General features: G+C 37.1%; 1 protein-coding gene across 3 annotated transcripts in view; it reads right to left on the minus strand.

Annotated features, from left to right (window-relative positions):
- The window catches only part of Lrrc72 (leucine rich repeat containing 72), a 55,319-nt gene that overhangs the window by 16,538 nt on the left and 20,816 nt on the right, over nucleotides 1-17,965 (minus strand). For all 3 annotated transcript variants that reach the window (XM_069996152.1, XM_069996151.1, XM_069996153.1), the window contains 2 exons: nucleotides 10,548-10,629; nucleotides 6,057-6,167 (listed from right to left, as the gene is read on the minus strand). In XM_069996152.1, coding sequence (XP_069852253.1) covers nucleotides 6,057-6,167; nucleotides 10,548-10,629 — 193 coding nt within the window. The remainder of the gene's footprint in view (nucleotides 1-6,056; nucleotides 6,168-10,547; nucleotides 10,630-17,965) is intronic.

A 17,965-nucleotide genomic window follows, 5' to 3' on the forward strand; every position in this document is an offset into this window, starting at 1 on the left:
ACACTATTATAAACTTGGTGTGATTTTAATATTTGGATTTAAATAATCACATGAGTCATTTCTCCTCATTTACAGCAGTTGTCACAAATCTATGGAAGCTTTAGTTGCTCTGTATAAGCTGACATCAGAACCTTAACATCAACACTAGTTTACACAAACTGAGCACACTGACAGGGAATTCTGAAAAGTGAATATGAACAGGAAAACTTTCTTTCTGACATGTCCAGGTTTCTAAACTCTATAGTCTGTAAACCTGTTCAGTGACCTGAGGGTCTTTAACCTTGCAAACCTTAAATCATTTGCCCATGGTACTGTTGTGTGCCTCTTTGTTAATCCTTCAAAGTTATAAGCATATTGACAGTATATTTTTAACTCATTCCACACAGATTACTTTCAGGACTAATACTACTTCCTTGCTGATTGTGGTTCATTATTCACTCAATGGAAAATTTAAACGCTTACTTTATGAATTCGTATATTTTTTTAGTATATTCATTGAGCTGTGTAACTTATCTTGGTGATTAATTTTGCAACACCCACATCTTACTCTTTAGATGTCATTCCCCAATCTCCTCATTTTCCCAGCACTGAATGAAGAGCAATCTTCTTTTTTCAAATTGCTATTGTAAAGGCAGTGTACACAGGGGTTATTGTTACATAATTCTGGTAATGAGTACATTTCTTTTTGAACAGTGTTACCCCTTCCCTCACCTTCTCCCAGTTTTCCCTCCCAACACTCTCCCCCCAACTTGTATAGTTCATTTCACCATAGTATCTAGTGAGTATCACTGCTGCATTTGTTCATCCTTTTTCCTACCGTTTCTGTGTTCCTCCCACACCCTCCCCAAACAGATAAACTTACATATAAGACAAAAGGTACAGAAAGCAAAAACAGTGACAAAGGAGAAAAAACAAAAAGAGAAACAAAAAAGAAAATAACAATAAAACCTCTTTTTTCCATTTCTTGTAGTACATTTCAATAAACATCGTTTTATATGATCATATACACATAGCTAAAAATATCCTCCTTTAGTCTCACTACATGAAGGTCTAGTGTCCTGTATAATTTATCATGTCTAAGTATATGTTTTTGCTTTTTCATTTCCTTATGAATGATACAATATCATACTTTCTGATGGAACTATAGAATTCTATTATGTATATATATATATATATATATATATATATATATATATATATCATACTTTCTTGATCCATTTGTCCACTTAGGGACATCTGGGTTGATCCCATATCTTGGATATAGTAAACAATGCTACAAATAAACATGGTTGTGCTGGTAGCTTTAGTATGGCTTTTATGTAAGGCCAGTTATCATGAAAATCTTACAGGAAGGGGTAAGGGAAACACTAGGGCTCCTAGGCTCAGATCAAAACTTCCTCAGTAACAATCCAGAATCATAACAAATCAAAGAAAGACTGGGTAAGTCAGATTGCATCAAACGGAAGAGTTTCTGCATGCAAAGAACATAGCTAGCAAGATAAGTAGAAAGTCCACAGATTGAGAGAAGATTTTTCCTAGGTATGCACCACACAAGGGCCTCATATTTAAAATATCCTTAAAGCTCAAAAGATTAAACCCCTCAAAAATAAACCCTCGAAGAAACAACTACTCAATTAATAAATGTGCTATAGGCTAAAGAGAGACTTCTCAGAAAAAAGCAAGAATGGGCAATAGACACCTGAAGAAATGCTCAACATCTCAGACCATAAAAGAAATGCAAATCAAAACAACACTGACATCCCCAAACCAGGCAAAGACCCAACGAAAAAGGAAAATTACAGGCCAATTTCCTTGATGAACACAGATGCAAAGATCCTTAACAAGATTCTAGCTAACAGAATCCAAAAACACATAAAAAAAATAATACACCATGACCAGGTAGGCTTCATCCCAGAGACACAGGGATGGTTTAACATACGTAAGTCAATAAATGTAATCAAACATATCAACAGAGCCAAGGTCAAGAATCACATGATTATCACCACAGATGCAGAAAAGGCCTTTGATAAAATTCAACATTCATTCATGCTAAAAGCTCTGGAGAAAATAGGAATAGAAGGAACATTTCTAAAAACAATAAAAGCCATTTATGACAGACCAATAGCCAATATTATACTTAATGGGGAAAAGCTACAACCAATTCTCCTAAAATCAGGAACAAGGCAAGGATGCCCACTGTCTCCACTCCTCTTCAATATAGTCCTGGAACCCTTGGCCAGGGCAATAAGGCAAGAAAAAGACATTAAAGGGATCCTCATAGGGAAAGAAGAAGTTAAACTATCCCTTTTTGCAGATGACATGATACTATACCTTCACGATCCCAAAAACTCCACCTCCAAACTCTTAGAAATCATAAATAACTTCGACAAAATAGCAGGATACAAAATAAACCCACAAAAATCAGTTGCCTTCCTGTACACTGACAATGTACAAGAAGAGAGGGAAATAAAGGGAGCAACCCCATTCACAATAACCTCCCCAAAAATAAAATATTTAGGAATTAACCTAACCAAAGATGTAAAAGAACTATTTAATGAGAACTATTAAAAGTTAAAGAAAGAAATTGCAGAAGACACTAGGAAATGGAAAGACCTCCCATGCTCCTGGATGGGCCGACTTAATATAGTAAAGATGGTAATACTTCCAAAACTAATATACAAATTCAATGCAATTCCTATTAAAATCCCAATGATGTACATCACTGAAATACAGAAAACAGTCCAAAAACTCATATGGAACAACAAAAGACCTAGAATAGCCAAAACAATTCTAGGGGATAAAGACAATATGGGAGGGCTATCCATGCCGAACTTCAAACTCTTCTACAGAGCTATAATAACAAAGACAGCATGGTACTGGCACAAAAACAGACCCGAAGACCAATGGAACAGAATAGAAGATCCAGAAATAAATCCACAGGCCTACAGCCAGCTGATATTCGACAAAGGAGCCAAAGACATACAATGGAAGAAACACAGCCTCTTCAACCGCTGGTGCTGGGAAAACTGGGCAGCCACATACAGAAAACTAAAAGTGGACCCCAGCCTATCACCATGCACCAACATCAACTCAAAATGGATTAAAGACCTTAACATTAAACCTGAATCTCTGAAACTACTGCAGGACAGAGTAGGAGAGACACTTGAACTAATAGGCACAGGAAGGAACTTCCTGAACAGAGTCCCAGGGTCACAACAAGTTGGAGAGAGACTCGACAAATGGGACTACCTTAAAATAAAAAGCTTCTGCACAGCTAAATCTATCGCAACTAAGCTAGAAAGACAACCAACTCATTGGGAAAAAAATATTTACCAGCAATATATCAGACAAGGGGTTAACATCCTGTATATACAGGGACTCAAGAAACTAATCCCTCCCAAACCTAACAAACCAATTACTAAATGGGCAAGGGAACTAAAGAGGGACTTCTCAAATGAAGAAATAAAAATGGCAAAGAAACACATGAGGAAATGTTCATCATCCCTGGTGGTGAAGGAAATGCAAATAAAGACAACCCTGAGATACCACCTTACCCCAGTCAGAATGTCCCACATCCACAAATCAGCCAATGACAAATGCTGGAGGAGATGTGGAGAAAGAGGAACCCTATTACACTGCTGGTGGGAATGTACACTTATACAACCACTTTGGAAAGCAGTCTGGAGGGTCCTTAGAAAGCTAAAGATTGACCTCCCTTACGACCCAGTCATACCACATCTAGGCATCTACCCTGAACAACAGGAACCAATATACAAGGACACATGCACCTCCATGTTTATTGCAGCAGTGTTCACAATAGCTAGGATATGAAAACAACCCAGATGCCCCACCACAGATGAATGGATCCAAAAATTGTGGTATCTATACACAATAGAATATTATGCAGCCATTAGAAATGACAAAATAATGGCATTTGCAGGGAAATGGATGGAGCTAGAAGGAATCATGTTGAGCGAGGTAAGCCAAGAACAAAGAGACAAATGGTACATGGTCTCCCTGATAAGTGGATGCTAAATCCAAAATGTTAGGTGATACGACAAAACTAACAGGACTTAAGAAACAAAGAACTCCCACTCATCTGGTTGAACCACTACTAAATATCCCCATGCTGCTGATCACATATATGGTATATAACATGTGAACACCGTTATATGTTACAGACTGTGATAGACAATTTGCTCCAGGAAAGTTAGAATGAACTTGTAACTTTAAATGAGCATCATTACTCCACAATACTGTGAAATTCCGGAAATTATGTAATCACTTAATCACAATCAAAAAAAAAAAATAACCTCGGGGAAGGGAGGGAGGGAGGGGATGGTAGGGGGAAAACAATGGAGGGGGTAACAATGTTCAAGAGGAAGTGCACTCATTACCTCACTCATGTAACTGTAACCCTCTGTATAGTATCTTTACAATAAAAAAAAAGAATATATAAGGGGGCAGGGGGGGGGATGGGAAGGGATGGAAGGGGAAACAAAGGAGGAGGCTACAATGCTTGATAAGAAATGTACTCATTATCTTGCCCATGTAATTGTAACCCCTCTGTACAGTATTTTCACAATAATCAAATAAATATAAATAAAAAAAAAACACTGAGATTCCACCTCACCCCAGTTACAACGGCCATTTTCAAGAAAACTAATAAAAACAGATGCGGGAGGGGATGTGGTCAAAAGGGAACGTTACTACAATGTTGGTGGGAATGTAAACTTGTTCAGCCACTCTGGAAAGTGGTATGGAGGTTCCTCAAAAGACTAAACATAGAGCTTCCCTGTGACCCAGCAATCCCACTTCTGGGCATTTATCCAATAGACCACAAACAGAAATCTTCTTAAATATAATTAAGTCAGCATTGTTACTGTCTCTATAAATGTGCCTACTTAGGATATTTCAAATACATAGCATCATACTATGTATTAAAACTTACTTTTGAGATAAGATCAAAAGCATAACCTTAAACATCTTTTGTTTCTTTTGTCATTTTTCTCTTGACATGCAATATTACCTCACAAATAATTATTTCTGTCCACTGTTCTTTCAAAAGCATGTCTTATAACAGAATAAACCTGGGTTAGCCAGGATGGCTTACACCTGTAGTCTTAGCTACTTGGGAGGTGGAGATAGGAGGACATGGTTGTAAGCCAGCCTGGGAAAAAAATTAGCAAGACTCCAAAATCTCAACAAATAATCTAGATAAGAATCCAGATCATTGTTCAAGGATTGCCTGGGAAAAAAGCAAGAAACATTATTTGGACAATAATCTAAAGGAAAACTGGCTAGAGGAGTGGCTGCCTAACGAGTACAAAACCCTACTTTCAAAACTCATTACACATTGGGCTGGGAAGGTGGCTCAATGATAGAGTGATCGCCTTGCATGCACTGGGTTCCATTCCTCAGCACCACATAAGCAGAAAAAGCTGAAGTGGTGCTGTAGCTCAAAGTGGTAGAGCGCTAACCTCGAGCTGAAGAGGTGAGGGACAGTGCCCAGGCCCAGAGTTCAGGTCCCACAACTGACAAAAAAAAAAAAAAACAAAAAACCCAAAATTATTACTACAGAGAGAGAAAGAAAGAGAAAGAAGAGAGAGAAAGAGAGAGAGAGAGAGAGAGAGAGAGAGAGAGAGAGAGAGAGAGAGAGAGAGAGAGAGAGAGAGTTTAAGTGATGTTTTAGAAATACCTAAATATTTGGTTATAAATATTCCTCCTCTAATCTCAAACTTCAAAAAAGTAAAAAAAAAAAAAACCTCTCATGTTATTTTTCATTTGTTGTTTTTATGACCATATAAAATTAAAAATTAGGGGGCTTGGAAGGTGGCTCAGTGGAAGAGCGCTTGCCTTGCATGCATGAGGCCCTGGGTTCGATTCCTCAGCACCACATAAGCAAAAAGAAAAAAGCCGGAAGTGGTGCTGTGGCTCAAGTGGTAGAGCGCTAGCCTTGAGCTGAAGAGCTGAGGGACAGCGCCCAGGCCCAGAGTTCAGGCCCCACGACCGGACCCCCAAAAAATCAAATAAAAAATAAAATTAAAAATTAATACTTAGGTTCCTCAGATTTGGCATTCCTGTTAACTCCTTCACTGTTGCGCTGATGTCTCTCAACTCGTTGTGGTGCAGCAGGAGAATGGACAAGCATGTCAAGTTGCACAGACCTGAAAAATATATTTCCAAAGGTTTTAATCACTTGCTGCTTTTTATTGTTATTTTTAAAATGGAGAGATGACAATGAACATTTTAACATTAATTTGAGAGGCTAACTAAACAATATATTGTATCTAGAAAAAGGAGGAATGTCTATTAACCTATTAATGATATACATTATCATGAAGAATAGATGAGCACTGGTGGTTCACACCTATAATCCTAGTTACTCAGGAGGCTGAGTAATGGAATGGTTCAAAGCCAGGCTGAGCAAGAAAGTCCATGAGACTCCTATCTCCAATTAACTATCAAAAAGTCAAGAAGTGGTTGCATTCGAATTTAAATAATTGATGGTGAAATGGTAACTTAAATTCACTTCTTATCATTGTTATTTTTCACTCATTTTCTAATTTTTCTTGGATGAAATTGTAGGACAATCTTCTTTCCTCTGCCACCCACTTTTCCCCTTTCTTTTTGCCAGGATCTCTATGTAGTCCAGACTGGCCTAAGACTTGTGATCTTCCTGCCTCAGTCATCTAAGTGTTAAGATTGCAATCATGTACCCTCATACCCAACTTGTGTGTGTGTGTGTGTGTGTGTGTGTGTGTGTGTGTGTGTGTGTGTGTGTGTGTGAATGTTAGATTCATAATGCCAATCAATGAAATAATTAATCCTCCAGTTGAATGCCTTCTTCCCAATAGTTCAGCTAAGCATTAATAAAGGAGCAGATATTTCCTTTTTCTAATTGCACATTTTCTACATTTTTACGATAAATGGAAGTCATTGTGATAGTCACATATTTTAGTTGAAAATATTTTCTTAGTGGCACATGAAATTATTTATATTTATGACATTATATAAATGCATTTTGTTCTGTAATCATATAACATGATCAGGGTATATTCTACTTTTTTTCACTGTCAACATTTTTAAAATTTTTTAAAATTATTATCTTTAACTAGTTGTACAAAGAAGTTCCAATTCTATAAAACTATATGAATACAAGGCATCTGTGTGACAACATTTCACCCATCACTCCTAACCCATCCCTTCTCTCATGTTTTTTTTTTAATTGAGTTTAAGTGATTTCATAAATTTCACATGTTTCACAGTATTGTGGAATAGTGATGCATAGTTAAAGTCACAAACACATTTTAACCTACACAAGGCAAATCGTCATTATCATAGTCATTATCATAATTAGTGAATTCTATGAGCTTTGACAGCACAAATTATTTCTTCCACATTGGGTGATGATTACATTTCTTTCCTTTTGCTTAGTGTAAGCTGTCCCCTCTTTCCCTCTCACTCCTCCCTTCCCATCGCCGTCTTTGGGTTGCTTAGTTCTTTTTCTTCTAATCCAGTGCAGCTGATGGACCCCTTTGTTGTATGTTGTTCCATTTCCCAATTATTCTGTTCCTCCTCCTGGCTTCCCTCCGTTGCGCACATATATCTACCGTATATATGGTCAAGAACACGGAGTCATTTAGTAATGATATGACAAAATGAGTGGCTAACCTTTGTTTCTTGAGTCCTGTTTATTTTTTCATATCTTCTTGCATTTTGGCTTTAGCATTCACATATCAGGGAGACCATGTGCCATTTGTCTCTTTGTTCTTGGCTTACCTTGCTCACAATAATTTGCTCTAGTTCCACCCATTTCCCTGCAAATGCCATTATTTTGTCCTTTTTAATGGCTTATAATATTCCATTGTGTATAGGTACCTAAATTTTTGGATCCACTCAGTAGTGGGGCATCTGGGTTGTTTCAAAATACTGATTATTTTGAACAGTGCTGCAATGAACATGGAGGTGCATGTGTCTCTGTATACTGGTTCCTGTTGTTCAGGGTAGATGCCTAGGAGTGGTATGACTGGAGGGGAGCTGTATATTTAGCTTTCTGAGGAACCTCCAGACTGCTCTCCAAAGTGTTTGTATTAGCGTACATTCCCACCAGCAATGCAGTAAGGTTCCTCTTTCTCTGTTTCCCCTCCAGCATTTGCCGTTGGCTGAATTTAGGATGTGGGCCATTCTGACCAGGGTAAGGTGGTATCTCAGGGTTGTTTTTGTTTGCATTTCCTTTACAGCCAGAGATGTAAAGGAAAAACACATTTCCTCCTGTGTTTCTTTGCCATTTTTATCTCTTCTTCTGGGAAGTCTCTTTTTAGCTCCCTTGCCCATTTCATGATTGGTTTGTGAGATTTGTGAGGGGTTAGTTTCTTGAGTTCCCTGTATATAATGGATATTAGACCCTTGTCTGATATATTGCTGGTAAATATTTTTTCCCAATTTTAGTTGACTTTCTTTCTAGTGTGGTTGCTATTTCTTTATCTGTTCAGAAACTTTTTATTTTAAGGTAGTCCCATTTATCGAGTCTCTCCAATTTGTTGTGACTCTGGGACTCTGTTCAGGAAGTTCCTGCCTGGGCTTATAAGTTCAAGTGTCTCTCCTACTCTGTCCTGCAGTAGTTTCAGAGTTTAGATTTGATGTTAAGGTCTTTAATCCATTTTGAGTTGATGTTAGTACATGGTGACAGGCTAGAGTCCACTTTTAGTTTTCTGCATGTGGCCACCCAGTTTTTCCAGTAGTTGAAGAGGCTATGTTTCTTCCACTGTATGTCTTTGGCTCCTTTGTCAAATATCAACTGACTGTACATATGTAGCTTTATTTCTGGGTGCTCTAATCTGTTCCATTGGTCTTCAATCTCTTTTTGTGCCAATACGAGCTGTCTTTTTTATTATGGCTCTATAGTAGAGCTTGAAATCTGGTATTGTGATCCCTCCTGTGTTGTTTCTTTTGCCTAGAATTGCTTTGGCTATTCTGGACCTTTTGTTGTTCCATATGCATTTTTGGACTATTTTCTCTAGTTCAGTAAAGTATGTCATTGAAATTTTAATGGGAAATGCATTGAATGTGTATATCAACTTTTGCAATATGACTATTTTCAGTATATTAATTCTGCTTATCCAGGAACACGGGAGGTCTTTCCATTTCCTGGTATACCCTAGGATTCCTTTTTTTTAGGCTTTTATAGTTTTCACAAAATAGACCCTTTACATCTGTGGTCAGGTTAATTCCTAGATACTTTTTTTTTTTTTTGAGATTATTGTGAATGGAGTTGTTTCCTTGATTTCCTTTTCTGCTTGTACATTGTTGGTGTACAGAAAGGTGACTGATTTTTGTGGGTTAATTTTGTATCCTGCTACTTTGAAGAAGTGGTTTATAAGCTCTAAGAGTTTGGGGATGGAGCCTTTGGGATAAAGGCTAAGGTATAAAACCATGTCATGTGCAAAAAGACATAAGTTAACTTCTTCCTCCCCTATGCAGATCCCTTTAATGTCTTTTTCTTGCCTTATTGCTCTGGCTAAGAATTCCAGAACTATATTGAAGAGGAGTGGAAAGAGAGGGGATCCTTGCCTTGTTCCTGTTTTTAGGGGAATTGGTTGTTGTTTTTCCCCATCAAGTATAATATTGGCTGTTGGTCTGTCATATAAGGCTTTTATTGTTTTAAGGAATGTTCCTTCTATTTTTTCCAGAGCTTTTATAAATGACTTAAAATCATTCTTAGAAATTGATATATGTATCCTTCCAAATATTGTTTAACTTGGTTTATAGAATATTAGTTTATGTTCACATGTGCCTTGGAATGGAATATTTCTAAGATTAAAATTGATTCTTTGGAATTTTGAAAAAGACACACAATATTGAGCTGGCAAAGTGATCTAATACCACATTTCTTAAAATTAAATGCAAGAATATTTAAAAATAGATTCTATCATTTTTTTAAACTTTATTTTTTGTGCTGGTCCTGGGGCTTGAACTCCCTGAGCTTCTTTTGTTCAAGGATAGCACTCTACCACTTGAACCACAAACCACTTCTAGCTTTTTGGTAGGTTTTATGGGAGACAAGAGTCTCATGGCCTTTTCTGCTCAGGCTTACTTCAAACTGCCATACTCACATCTCAGCCTCCTGAGAAGCTAGGATCTCAGGTGTGTGCCACTGGTGTCTGTTTTTTTTTTTTTTTTTTTTTTTTTTTTTATGCTGGTAAGAGGGCTTTGAAGTCTAGGCCAGAACACTCTCTTTTAGCTTTTTACTCAAGTAAGGCACTTTTCCACTTAAGAAACACTTTCACTTCTGCCATTGTGGACATTAATTGGAGATAAGAGTCTCACAGGCTTTTCTGCTAGGGCTGGCTTTAAATCATATTCCTCATATCTCAACATTATGAAAAGCTAGAAATATAAGTGTGAACCACTGGCACCTGGCTTTCTCACATGCTTTTAAATAGCAATATTAAAATATATTTGTGTATATTATTAGCAATTACCATAGTTGAAAGTTATTACTTAATTAAAGTGTATCTAATAAACAAAGAAAACTGAAGACATACCTTCTATCCCAAAAATTGCGTTGTTGTTTAGATACAGTTCTGTCAAACAATAGTTTCTAGTTAAAAATCCTATCTCATGAAGCTGGAATTAAGAAAAAAATGTTTTACATTCTGTGATAACTATGAATTAATATTTATAATTATAAAAATAAGGTGATAAAGATTTGACCTTTGCATCTATTATGAGTTAGCTGTGATTTTTTGGACTGTAGTTGAAGTTATATCTTGATTATCTGTGAGGAACTTTTTTTTTTTAGGACCTTTTTTTTTTTTGGTTGTAGCTAGGATTACATGCATGAGCCAATTTAAACTTTTAGCCAGATGCTGGTCGCTCAGGCATGTAATCCTAGCTACCGAGAAGGCTAAGATCTACAGATTACAGTTCAGAGCCAGCCTGGGCAGGAAAGTCTATGAGACTCTTATCTGCAATAAAAACTACCAAAAAGCCAGAATTGGAGCTGTGGCTTGAGTGGTAGAGCAATAGCCTTGAGCAAAAAGGGCTCAGGGACTGAGTTCAAGCCCAAGTACTGGTACACCACACACACACACACACACACACACACACACACACACACACACAGAGCAACAACAACAAAATCAAACTTTTTATACCCATCTTAAACTAACTCGCTTTGCCTGGATTCCACAACCACTGTAACCTGGCTCAATCCTTTAGTTTTAATCACATTTCTTCTAGTTCTGCTGCATTTAGTCATTTAATCTCACTTGGTCCAATATTCCATAATCTTTTTTTCTTAATATATATATTTTTATTGTAAAGATACTGTACAGAGGGGTTACAGTTATATGCACAAGGTAATGAGGCCATTTCCTGTTGAGCATTGTTACCCCCTCCTTTGTTTTCCCCTACCATCCCTTCCTTTGTTTTTCCCTACCATCCCTTCCCTCCCCACCTTTATGATGTGAGCCATGAGCTTCCTTCTTAGTGTTGTGTCCATTTCTGCATCTACACTAGTCTTATTTTCCTTTGTTTCTATGTCCTTTAATCCTGGCACAGGACATTTTGTCCTGGTTCATTTTTTATATTTTTAAAAGCCTCCAGCCAGCAAGATACACTGAACCTTGCATGAATGGATCGCACAGTATGTTTTGATAATTCTAGAGATTTGCTAAACCATCCTTTGATGTCTTTTCACTTCACAACTATTTTATAGCTCTATTTTAACAAACTTTTGTGTTTCTCTGAACTGCCCATTCTAGAACTTTGAATCATGTACCATTGCACTCAACTATTGGTTGAAAAAGGGTCTTCCACATATGCCTAGCTGGTTTTATACCATGTTCTTCCCAACTTCAGTCTTTTAGCATTAAAGGTGAGTTATTACCATGCAGCTACTTCTTTTCTCCTTTCCTCCCTCCCACCGAACATCATCTTTTTTTAAAACTGAGTTTATAATCTTGATAAGACTTCACATATTTATTTGAATTATCCTACAATGTGGGAGAGCCACGAAGGAAGGGAAAGTATGTTGAAAAAGCAGCGGTCAAGGTCAACAAGTGTATGACATTTTTACTATTTAATATAGACTGTATTGAGAAAATTCTCATGGAACAGTTATTGGCCAAATATTTCATACATTATACAGATAAAAATGCTTGTGTACAACTATAAATTTGTTTTTAAAAGCTTGTCATTGCTGGGTTCTTGTGGCTCATAGCTATCATCCTAGCTACTCAGGAGGCTGAGATTTGAGGACTGTGGTTTGAAGCCAGCCCAGATAGGTAAGTCCATGATACTTTTACCTCCAGTTAACTTGAGCTGTGGCTCAAGGAGTATAGCACTAGCCTTCAGCACAAAAGCTCAGGGACAGGGGCTGGGAAGTTGGCTCAGTGGTAGAGCGCTTGCCTTGCATGCCTGAGGCCCTGGGTTCGATTCCTCAGCACCACATAAGCAAAAAGAAAAAAGCCGGAAGTGGTGCTGTGGCTCAAGTGGTAGAGCGCTAGCCTTGAGCTGAAGAGCTGAGGGACAGCGCCCAGGCCCAGAGTTCAGGCCCCACGACCGGACCAAAAAAAAAAAAAAAAAAAAAAAAAAAGCTCAGGGACAGTGCCCAGGCCCTGAATTCAAATCCTGGACCAACACATCCACCCCCCCCCCACACACACACAAAAGCTTATCATAGAAAGTATTATAAACTGTCTTATATTCAGTTCAATAGATGCTATCTTATCTGACAAGATTTACTAACATAAATATCCTTGGATAACATTGTGCTTAGAAATAAACCAGTTCTCACAAATAAAATAAAATTAAATTAAAAAAAAAGAAATAAACCAGTTCTCACAGGCCACAGGTACTTCACAATTCTCCTTATTATTGCTATCATTATTATTTTATTTTGGTGGTTTTGGGGTTTAAACTCAGGATATTGTGCTTACCAAGCAAGCACTTTACCACTTGAGCTACATGCTCAGTATTTTTTGCTTTAGTCATTTTTCAGATAGGATCTTGCTTTTTTGCCTAGTCTTTCCTGGACTGTGATCCACCTACTTATGCTTCCTATATAACTGGGACAACAAGCATGTTATCCTCATGCTGAATTTATTGGTTGAGATGTGCTCTCTGAAATATTTTGTACAGGCTGACTTCAAACTTTAATTCTCCAGATCTCCACCTCCTAAGGAGCTGGGAATGGACATGTGAACCACGGCACCTAGCCATGATCCCACTTACAAGGTATCAAAATAGTCAAACAGAAAGAAAGAGGAGAATAGCGGTTGTTGGGAGATGAGGGGATATTACAGAGCTGTTGATCCATGAATATTAAATCTCTCTTATGCAAGATACATAAATGCTAGAGATCTGCTATAAAATATACTATGAACGGTGTGGTATTGTATATTTAAAAGTTTGTTTAAGAGGAAAGAATGAGTCTGTGGGAGGGTTAGACCTGGCCACAGAGGAGAAAATGTTACCAGTTGGGGAAAATGTAAAAACAAAAAATTTTTTAGAAGGCTAATCTCATGCTGAATGTTCTTCCCACAAACACAAAAAGAAACAGAAGCAACAGAAAGCCTAGGATCTTTCTGAAGGATGGTTATGTGTTTTCCTTGATCATAGTGATGATTTCATGGGTACAGGCATATGTCCAAACTAACAAAGTATATGCATTGAACCTGTGCAGTAGTTTTGTGTGTACTGGTTATACCTGTTAAAACTGTTAAAATATAACCTTTAATAATATATAAATATATAAATATAATAGGAAATGTAAATATATCTGAATAGAAAATACACAAATATATATTTTAAAACAGAAAAAGAGAAACTGATGTGAGGGAAGGGCTAGGGGAGAGTGAAGGAACAGAAGACACTGTATGGAAGAACATGTAGTCATTACAGAGCTCATGGAATTACAATTCCTCTGTTCATCACTTTTATGCTAACAATAAAGTAAATTGCTGAAAAAGAAAATACACAGATGCCTAATTTTATCACCTTATATATAAATGTAACAAAGATTTAGAGAAAAATAACCATCAGAAATTAAAACCTGAAAGTAGATATTAATAGGTGTTCTGGCTTGAATCTAAAGTTCATTAGTCTTCATCTCTAAGACTCTCAGCAAAAAAAGCAAGGTGGAGATGTGGTTCAAGATGAGTGCCTGCCTAGCAAGCACAAACTTCATACCTTACTTTTGCCGAAGAAAAGAAAAAGAAGCAGAAGGACCAAGACTGTCTTCAGAGTTGGGACAAAATTGGAGCTGTACATAGTCCTGAGAAAGCCACAAAGCCATAAGCAGACTTCAAGAAAATGAAAGTAACTAAATTCATTAAGTATATTTCATCCACTGATAAATTAGGGTTGAATAAGAGATAATGGCAGTCATAAAAGGTTTGTGAGGGCTGCCATTGCAAATGTCACAGAGCTATTGGCTTAAAACAGAAGAACCTTCTTCCTCATAGCTGGAGAGGCTGGATGTCTGAGGCTTAGATGCCCAATGGGATTGGCTTTATTCTAAGGCTTCTCTATTTGACTGGCAGATGGCTGTTTCCTTTCATGCCCTCACATGATTTCCATGTATTGTGCATAGGTCTAGTGTCTTTCTGTATCCTAAGCTCTCTCTCTATTTTTTTTATAAAGAAACCATCACTTTGGATTAGGACTGACTCCCATTTTAAATTCATTATTACTTTACATGCCCCATCTCCCCAAAAGAGTCCCATTCCGAGGCACTAGAGATTAGGACTTCAATATATGAATTTTGGGTGTACACTTTAACCCATAACCTAAATAAATTTTTAAAAAATCAAACAAATGTAAATACTGAGGAATTAGAGGAAGTACAATAAAGCAAAAGTGGAATATAATACATTGTTAAGCTCTGAAAAGCATAGCTTGTCCTAATAATATAACAAGTGAACATTGATTTAACCCAATTTATAATACAACAACATCTGGAGAGTGGTGAATGGAAAGTATGCCTGTGTGTGGTAGAAATGGGGAAAACAAAGAAAATGAACTGAGCCCTGTTTTCCTTAGTGAAAACAAATAGCTATTGTCTAAAAGAGAATAATCAAGACATGGAAGAATACCAATGTGCTTTAGAGAAATGCCATAGGAAACTATCACTGAAAAGAGTTGAAGTGGTTTGCATATGACAAAAAAAGTGGGACCAGGTATGTGGAACTGTTGCTAACTGGGAAAAATTAGCTAATTCTTTGAAAATAATTTTTCAAGACAGATGGGATTCTAATATTTATTCTGTGGATATTGTATGTGAGTTCTTTATTACTTTGTGTATACCAACTCATTTATTTTCACAACAACTCAAAGTAGTTACAAAGAACAAAACCTACATATTACAAAAGAGATGATATGATTTGCTAAGTATTTCAACTCATTAGTGACAGATCCTAGCTGTTTCCACAGTTCAACTAAATAATTGCTCTGTGGCTCATGCTTGTACTCTTAGCTACTCAAAAGACTGAGATCTGAAGATTGTGGTCTGAAGCCATCTTTAGCAGGAAAGTCCATGAGACTTTTTTTCTGGTTGGTCATGGGCCTTGAACTCAGAGCCTAGCTAGGCACTGTCTCTGAGCTCTTCCACTCAAAGATATCTATCACTTTGAGAAACAGCTCCACTTCCAATTTTCTGGTGATTAATTGGAAATAGAGCCTCATGAATTTTTCCTGCTCAGGCTGGCTTTGAACCATGATCTTCAGATCTCAGCCTCCTGAGTAGCTAGGATAGAGCCCAGGCCCTGAGTTCAAGTCCAGGATTGGCACTACTACTATTACTACTACTACTACTACTACTACTACTACTACTACTACTACTACTACTACTACTGGCTCTGTTCTAGGTACTCTGAGAGACAATTCAGATATTGGTATTTGATTTTCAGCTTGCTAAATATTATCTAGTGAAATTTGAAAGACATTGACGGTACTATTTTGAATGGTCTAACCCTCTCTCCTGTAATTCAAGGAGTTCCCATGTAATGAGTCCTAGTGGGAATCAGAGCACTCTCCATTGGACAAGACATTTGCTCTCCCAAACCTCCCCAGGGAGGATGTGCATAGGATCCAGGTTAAGCCAATCAGACATACCTACTCTCCAGTCTGAATTAAGAAATGGCAAGACAAAGAAGTCAAGACAACCAGAAGTTAATTCTGGTGGTGGCAGACACGGAGACAACAATGTTTGCTTCCCACAGCAGTGGGAATGATGACAGAGATGATGATGGCAGCCCAGGGGCTGGTGCTGGTGACACCAAGAATGCAAGCTGGGCCTTCTGTTGTTGATTGGCAAGTCAGCAGTGTTTATGGAAACTAATTCTGTGACATGGTGTAATTCTTTTTGATCCTGAGATTTTTCTGAACTTAAACAGTAATAATCACCCAAACTCCTTCTAATTAAGATATTTTTCTGCTTAAAGCAACAGAAGCATGTTTCTATCAAGTATACTTCTATCACGTAAACTGGTATTAATGCAAAGAAAAGTCCTCGAAAGTCCTCGGCTGTATGCATGAAACAGAAAGTAACATGTCTCAAATGAACAACAAGAACAAAAATAATACAAAAAACATTATTAACCTTCTATCTTCAGTTTATAACCGATGACTAAATACATTCCATTTATGATTCAATGATAAAAATTAGAACTAGAATTATTGTATTTATGGGAAAATATTAGGATTTTTATGTATTCTTCTTTTCACAAACATTGTGTGTAAAAGACTCTGCTAAGTTATGTGGATATTTCAGTGGATAAAAAAGATAAAAAAATCCTTGCCTTGGCTGTAGTATGGAAAAATTAACATACAAAATTTCCCCAAATGAAAGACATAAGTTCTCAAAACAATGGATGAAAATATACTCCTATCAACACTCATCATTGTGAAATATCAAAACACTGAGGACAAGGAGAGGAGCATACAGTGGGAAGTCCCCCAAACACACACACACACACACACACACACACACACACACACACACACACACACACACAATGTGCAAGCATCCTACAATAAGTGAACTGAATTGCACATTATGGTATATAAGTGCTGTGGAAAAAATTGTGTGAAGGTGGAAAGTAGCAGATGGTTGTTGTATTGCATTTTAGTGAGGTTGGTCAGGGTCGGCCTCCTAAGAAGCTGGTATTGATTGCTCGGCCTAATGTTGAGGAGTGGACAATATCATGACTGAAATACCAACTCTTGTGACAAATGAGGGTGAACCTCAGAGATAGTATGGTAACTAAGGTGGCTGGATCTGAGTTGAGCAGGGGACACACCCCATGTGTGTACTACTTTGAGAGGCCTTTGTATGTTCCTGTAAGATCTTGGCTGAAAGTTAAGAAGGGGCCCTTCTGGTTCTGAGCCCAGGCATCATATATTTTAATTTTGAGTTTCCACAGTTCACTTTTTTTGGGTCATATTAAGTAATTATTTTTGGTGGAGGACAATTTTGTTCTCCTATGTAGCATTTGATAATGTTTGGAAATTGTTTTAATTGTGATTCTTGAGAAGAATCTCCTAAAATCTAAGTAAGTAGAGGGTATGCATGCAGTTCAACATTTGAAAATGCACAAGATTTCATCCACCACACCAGAATTATCTGAAGTGGCAGTAGCAGGTTGGAAAACTCCAGGGGTAAAGCCTCACTGGCCAATGATTAAATAACAATGAAATTCTGGGAAATTCTATATTTATGTATTAAATTAAGATTAATTTGGTTTTATTTTATGTTTGACCATTGACTTAAAGTTCTATGGGAAGAATTTCCACAATATACACTAAGTTATGTATGAGGAATAAAAGAAAATAATATATTTTCAGTATTCTTAAGTTCATTTTTTGTTACTGTCCAGTAAATTAAAACAGTGCATTTAGTCTTTTTTTATATATTTCAAATTATATAGGGCTTAAAGAGAAAATAAAATCTATATTTAAA

This window comes from Dipodomys merriami, unplaced genomic scaffold (genome assembly GCF_024711535.1).
Source record: "Dipodomys merriami isolate MVZ:Mamm:240054 unplaced genomic scaffold, mDipMer1.0.p SCAF_5, whole genome shotgun sequence".
In the NCBI taxonomy this organism is placed as follows: domain Eukaryota; kingdom Metazoa; phylum Chordata; class Mammalia; order Rodentia; family Heteromyidae; genus Dipodomys; species Dipodomys merriami.